At 56.3% G+C, this 6731-nt stretch overlaps 4 protein-coding genes across 4 annotated transcripts; 3 read left to right on the forward strand and 1 right to left on the reverse strand.

Annotated features, from left to right (window-relative positions):
* Positions 1–693, forward strand: CTAM01_17084 (uncharacterized protein; the record flags this gene model as incomplete). The annotated part of the gene is made up of 1 exon (XM_060533075.1): positions 1–693. A coding segment is annotated over one exon (693 nt), but the record flags the coding sequence as incomplete, so codon positions are not given.
* Positions 694–1038: 345 nt separating this feature from the next.
* On the reverse strand, positions 1039–1284 carry CTAM01_17085 (O-methyltransferase; the record flags this gene model as incomplete). The annotated part of the gene is made up of 1 exon (XM_060533076.1): positions 1039–1284. One exon carries the CDS (start codon positions 1282–1284, stop codon positions 1039–1041), a length of 246 nt encoding a protein of 81 aa, XP_060372345.1.
* A 1077-nt stretch (positions 1285–2361) lies between these two features.
* On the forward strand, positions 2362–3675 carry CTAM01_17086 (uncharacterized protein; the record flags this gene model as incomplete). The annotated part of the gene is made up of 1 exon (XM_060533077.1): positions 2362–3675. A coding segment is annotated over one exon (1314 nt), but the record flags the coding sequence as incomplete, so codon positions are not given.
* An 849-nt stretch (positions 3676–4524) lies between these two features.
* Positions 4525–6516, forward strand: CTAM01_17087 (zinc knuckle; the record flags this gene model as incomplete). The annotated part of the gene is made up of 1 exon (XM_060533078.1): positions 4525–6516. The coding sequence occupies one exon, from the start codon at positions 4525–4527 to the stop codon at positions 6514–6516; it is 1992 nt and encodes a 663-aa protein (XP_060372347.1).
* Positions 6517–6731: the final 215 nt, after the last annotated feature.

Here is a 6731-nt window from a genome sequence, read left to right on the forward strand (position 1 = left end):
ATCGAAGTGGGGGTGGTCGGAAGCAGCGTGCGGGGAACGCCCGATACCGTGGGATACGAAGACGCAACGGCGAAGGAAGTCGCAAGTGGGGATGTGGATGCCCCACACGAAATCGAGGCCGATGACGTCGGCGCCGCTGTTTTTGGCGGCACTGTATCGGGCGTCCAGCAAGACGACGCTGATGTAGGCGAAACCCCCAGCAACCCAGCAGAACATGAACAACGGACGGATTTAACACCACTCAACCACGATGGCGAGGGCATGATGGAGCATTTTTCCATGAGCGACGCTGACACTGCGAGTGCGACCGGCGCGGCTGAGGAAGGTTCTTTCCTCAGGCTGCCTGAGATCGACTTGCGCGACATCTTCGAGATGGAAGCTTGCGCGTCAACGTTTGTGTCAGTTGGTGACAGCGAGCTGGGTACACCGGAAGGACAGTCAAGCGATACCATTCCTGGTCAGAACAGGTTGGAGGTGGAGTTATCGGGCGAAACGCGGAAGGAGGGTACGGCGGCAGCCGAAATGGCAGCCTTAAGCTACCAGCCGAAAGCTCCACAGACGCAAACAATTGCTGCCGCACGTGCCTACCGACCTGACAGGAGTTCCTTCAAGATCCACCGGTTCTTTTGCCGGGTTTCTCAGCGGATCCGGCTTGCAAGATATGGAGTGGAACTGAACACGGGACATGTCTGATAAATAAGGCGAGGTGTCAAAGCTGTTTAAGGAGATTCTGGCGCGACGGCGCCATGCAGAGATTAAAGCGTAGGGCCCCTATGTACGTAGGGTGGCTTATGCGATTATTAGTTCACTGAGACTCACTCACCTATTGGAAGGGAAATTCGTACAACAATAGACCAGAGTCGCAGTGATCGTGTTTAAGACCCAAAACTGAGCAAGTAGGGTTGGGGCAAAGGTGCTTGGTAGTCTAAGTTGTGAAACTCTCAAGCAAGCAACGTCAATTGCTTCATGCTCTTGTTGCTTGCTCCTACATTCAAGGTACCTACGATGTTTCCTCGTACACGTCAATCACCATGAGCGTCAATCCCGGCAGAGTCCCCGATTTTCGACCTTCGAGATGACAGTCTCCTTGTCCTGGAACACACAACGTGCAAGCGGCAGGCCATTGTTCTCGCAGATAGACTGAATCTCATGGCTGCTGCCGCCGCCAACATCGACCAGTGTTACTCTGCTACCGCCTTCCATTTCCGATGCCTCGGTGATCCATGAGAAGTCGTACACGCCGATAATGGGCGCCAGGCGATTCAAAGCCGTCATGGCTAGCATACATTGTCCACCATGCCCTTCGTAAACGTCGAAGGACTAGGACCAAGCCCATCCGGCTCTTTTCGTGCGTTGCTTGAAGTACCGAATCGTGTCGCATCTAGACAGGTCTCGATTCATCCTCGTCACATCAGCTAGAGCCGGAAGTGCTGTCGAGAGAATTCCTACACAATCCGATCCGGGTCCTCATACGGATTCCCGGGAAGGAAGATCGTAGACCTGGCTGTGTGTACGGGTTGATCAGGCCTGGCTTCTATCAGGATACCCGTGGCAACAAGCACACGGGCGATCCTTTCTGAAGAGGTCAACAAGGAATGGACCATTGGGTTAGACGGCGTCATCTACTTTAAAAAGGGAACAACGACCTCCACGCGCTCGCCTAGCTCCGTATAAGATATACGTTGTTCAATTGGGATGTACAGTATCGAAAGACGTGCTACTCGTCGTGGAGCTTGACGATGGCCATCTCAATGCTCTGAATACTGTGTGTCAACCACCGTTCTCGGGGCTGTGCAGCGAGAATACTGATGTCTCCCGTCAGTTGAGAATATTGAACTGGAGAGAAGTCTCTTCTGCTAAGTCCACTTGCCGCGGACCGTATACTTCGTAATTGCCCCGACCAGGTTCGTCCTCAGCTGCCGAAGTGTGTGGCAATCCTCGACTGATCTAAGGGGTGCCCGGTCTTGCGTGCCAGAGGTGTGTCGGACAGCAAGGAATGCAGCGATCAAGGTTATAGATTCAGGGGCTTGATAAGATGATCGACCTCTACGTACGCTGTAATGCATATTCGCTCATCATGAGGCCAAAGGTTGATTGACGAGGACGGTTTCACTACACAAGAAGGCTTTCCGAAATGTTATAGTACAGTACGAACACTATGAATTGTAGATCAATGAGGTAGCAGAGTTCGATCAAAGGGGAAGATTTTTGATATTTGTATGTTTGAAGAATCATTCGACGTTGTTGAGTTGATCGCTGTCGAGAAGCTCCGAAACGCGCTACGTGGCACTAGCACGATCCACCGCGTGGCGATTCTACGCACGTCCCGACGCGATGGATCGCGAGCTAGATTAGACGCCCATCACTGTAGCGAGCGACGAGGATCTGCCATCACGAAGGGTGCGAATACCATCTACGAAAGTCCGACTGAACCAGACTCCCCAAGAGATAATCGACAATGCGACCGACGGAGCGACGGAGACTTCTGGTGTTAGCCGGCGGACGGCGACCACGCGAGCCGCAACTCTGGCCAAGGAACGCGCGAAACCCATAGAGGATGACGACAAGAGACTGCTCCTGACGATGGGCAAGCAGGTTAAAGAGCTACACACAGCGGTCAAGATCATGTTCGATGCGTGGAAGAAGTCAGAAGTATGGAATAAGAACGTCGAAGCAGAGCTTCGCGTGGGCACCGCAGAGCTGGAAGCAGTCAAGAGCGAACTACAGTCTGTCAAAGGAGAACTACAAGCGATGAAAGAACGCGTGGAAGACGAAAGCGCCAAGACGAACGAGAACCTTGAAGCAATCGTGGCAGGGGCTGCGACGCGGAACAGCCCAAGTGCGTCATACGCGGACGTCGCGCGAAGCGGCGTAGGCAGGCAAGGTCGCGTCTCGCGGGCAGCCACGGCAGGCAACGCAACGCTGCCGAGCCGCAGCGATCCCTTATTCTGTACGATCGACACATCAAGAGTTGAAGAAGGCAGCGACAAGCCCAACGCAGGTCGGATCCGGGCTGCGGTGGAGAAGAAAATGCGCGCTATAGACGGACAGAGTAGCTGGCGCTGTCGGGCCATCACAGTAGACCCAAGGAATGCGGATAGGATTCGGATTATTTGTCGCGACGATGCTGAACATAGGCTTGTCAAGCAGATCGCGGAGAAGAGCTTCGGTTCCGGCACACGAGTTCTACAGGACGAACTCTACCCCGTGAAGATCGATAACGTGAAGAGAACCGAGGTACTGGATGAGAAGGGCAATGTTAGGGCTGAAGCGGCAAAGGCACTTGGCCGAGAAAACGAAACGACCGTTGCTCAGATATCTTGGCTGAGCAAGAAAGACATGCCCAAGGCGTATGGGTCCATGGTCGTGTTCGGGACCAAGGCCAGTGATGCGCGTAGACTGATCTCCGAGGGCTTCTTCCACGTTGGAGGAGAGTCCGGCACGACGATGGCGTTTGAGCGGCGGCCACGTCCGCAACAGTGCTACAACTGCCAGCAGATCACCAGGCACAAGGCGCACCAGTGCGCAAACCCCCAGGTGTGTGGACGATGTGCCAAGGTAGGCCACCACCATTCTGAATGCCGTGAGACGATCGTGACAAGCGTGCCTTGTGGCGGACCCCACGAGTCGTTCAGCAAGAACTGTCCGAAGCTGTATCCGCGCTCCCATAAGTAGGAAGGTCCAGATCCTTCAGCTTAACGTGAGGAAACAGGCTGAGGTCCACGAGAGTTTGATGAATGACGAGGCGCTGCGCGACTTCACGGCCATAGCGGTGCAGGAGCCATGGGCGCGGATGATAGAAGGTAAGGCCATTACTGTTCCGATGGCACATAGCAGGTGGACGAGGATGGTACCGACGGAGTGGAGGGACGAAGGAAGATAGGGAATCAGGAGTTTGCTGCGGGTGAACAGAGAAGTAGAGGCGGAACAGGTGCCGATAGCGTCCTCGGATATTACTACGGCCGTTGTCCGGCTTCCGGATCGAAGGCTGCTGGTGGCATCGGTGTACGTGCCGGTGCAGAAGCCGGAGATGCTGCGGCAGGCGTGCGACCTGCTGAGACAAGCTATCACGAATGTTCGAGGAGGAACAGGTGAAAGGGTGGACGTGGCCCTAGTAGGAGACTTCAACTGCCACGACTACCTATGGGGAGGCGACGATGTGTCGGAGGGCCGGCAAGGCGAGGCAGACCCGATCATCGATCTGATGAGCGAGTACTCGCTCCACAGCCTCCTTCCGCGTGGCTTGAAGACGTGGGAGAAGAACGACGCGGCAACGACCATCGACCTATCCCTCGCGTCTGAAGAGCTAGCACGAACTGTGGTACGATGCGCCCTGCACGAGACAGACCATGGGTCGGACCACCGGGCGATCGAGACGACCTTCGACATGGCCGCCCCCGAGATGGAAAGCCGACCACGACTCCTTCTCAAGAACGCCTATGGAAGCAAATCAATGAGAGAATGGAAGCAAACTTAGGGCGAATGCCAACGGGAGGCACAGTGCAGCAGCAGACAGATCGACTGATGTCCGTGGTGTGCGAGGCAGTAGAGGCACTGACCCCCAATGCCAAGCCATCTTCGTATGCGAAGAGATGGTGGACGGCCGACCTCACACAGCTCCGGCAGATTCACACTCACTGGAGGAACCGGGCGAGGGCGGAGAGAAGGGCAGGTAACACCCAACCCGAGCTGGAAAAACGCGCCCGCTCGGCCGCCAAGCAATATCACGACGTCATCCGACAACAGAAGAAGAGCCATTGGGAGGACTTTCTGGCCGGCGACACAAACATCTGGAAGGCCGCGAAGTATCTCGACGCCAGCAAAGGGGCTTCCTTCGACAAGATCCCCCTTTTAAAAAGAGCCGATGGTTCCCCAACGGAAGACGCCGCAGAACAGGCCGAAGAGCTGCTCTCTACATTCTTGCCTCCTCTTCCCAACACGATTGAGGAGGAGGGGGGGCGGCCACAGAGGTCGCCGGTACCCTTACCTAACCTCACGCTGGGAGAAGCAGAGAGACAGCTCTTTGCAGCAAAGCCGTGGAAAGCACCCGGAGAAGACGGTCTGCCAGTGACAGTGTGGAAGCACACATGGCTGGTGGTGAAGGGGAGGGTCCTCTCACTTTTCCAGGCCTCGCTAGATGAAGGGACGCTGCCTCAGCAATGGCGGCACGCCAAAATCATCCCGCTGAAGAAGCCAAACAAAAGCAACTACGGCGTGGCAAAGGCCTGGCGACCGATCACGCTGCTCTCGACGCTCGGAAAAGTGCTAGAGTCGGTCCTGGCAGAACAAATCTCGCACGCGGTCGAGTCGTTTGGCCTCCTCCCTACGAGCCACTTTGACGCTCGCAAGCAGAGGTCGGCAGAGCAGGCGCTGATACTGCTGCAGGAGTACATCTACAGAGCGTGGAGGAAGAGAAAGGTGGTCAGTCTGGTCAGCTTTGATGTCAAGGGAGCTTACAATGGGGTGTACAAGGAGAGACTACTTCAACGACTCAGGGCGCGGGGTATCCCCGGGAAGCTGGCGAGATGGGTTGATGCCTTCTGCTCCCACAGAACGGCAAGCATCCTAGTCAACGATCACGAGTCCGGGGCTCGCCCGTTACCACAAGCAGGGCTGCCTCAGGGCTCGCCACTGTCGCCTGTGCTGTTCCTCTTCTTCAATGCCGATCTCGTACAACACCAAATCGACGAGAACGGGGGCGCGCTGGCCTTCGTCGACGACTACACGGCGTGGGTTACCGGACGATCGCGAGAAGCAAACCGGGAAGGCATCCAGAACATCATTGATAGAGCACTCGAGTGGGAACGACGAAGCGAGGCGACCTTCGAGACGGACAAGACGGCCATCATCCACTTCACGCGCAACTGGAGACTACCGCCGGACTCGACCAGCTTCGTCATCAAAGGGGACACTGTCCGACCAAAGGACCACGTCAAGGTACTCGGGGTGACGATGGATACGAAGCTACGATTCGAAAAGCACATCGCAGACGCGACGACAAAAGGGCTGGAGGCCGTGCTGGGACTCAGGCGGCTCAAAGGTCTGTCTCCGGCGACGGCCAGACAGCTTTTCGTCGCGGCCGTGGAACCAACGATGGACTACGCGTCGAATGTATGGAGATATAGATGTCGGGCAACGCAGATGAGAGCAGTCAACCGAGTGCAGAGGATTGGCGCCCAAGCGGTCGTGGGAACCTTCAACTCAGTGGCCACAGCGGTCGCCGAAGCGGAGGCAAGCATTCAATCGGCGCAAGAGAGATACGACAGAAAATCAACAACATTCTGGGTACGGATGCGAAGCCTTCCCAAGACCCATCCGCTTCGACGTCTACGGGCGGTAGCCTTTCGACGGTTCCCATCACCCTTCCAGCTGATGGCGGAGGCCTACCGCGACCAACCCCTCGACAAGCTGGAGACTATCGAAGGGTATTCGATCACTCCATGGGAAGCCCGGATTGACACAGTAGTCGACGACGACGCGGTCAAGGCCACCGAATTCAGTCCGGGTGGGCAGTGAGGATAGCGACGGCAAGTTCGGCAAGAAACGGGGTCGTGGGCTACGGAACGGCCACAAGGCTGCCTGTATCACTCAGAGGGGGCGGCGACGTGATAACGGCCTCGCGCACATTCGGCCAGAGAACGGAGCAGAACCCGTATGTGGCAGAGCTAGCGGCGCTGGCAGAAGCGGTCAAGTCTCTACCCCAGAAACTCGATTACCGGGCTATCCACGTG

This window comes from Colletotrichum tamarilloi (genome assembly GCF_030869305.1).
Source record: "Colletotrichum tamarilloi strain Tom-12 chromosome Unknown Scaffold_336.1, whole genome shotgun sequence".
Taxonomy (NCBI): Eukaryota; Fungi; Ascomycota; class Sordariomycetes; order Glomerellales; family Glomerellaceae; genus Colletotrichum; species Colletotrichum tamarilloi.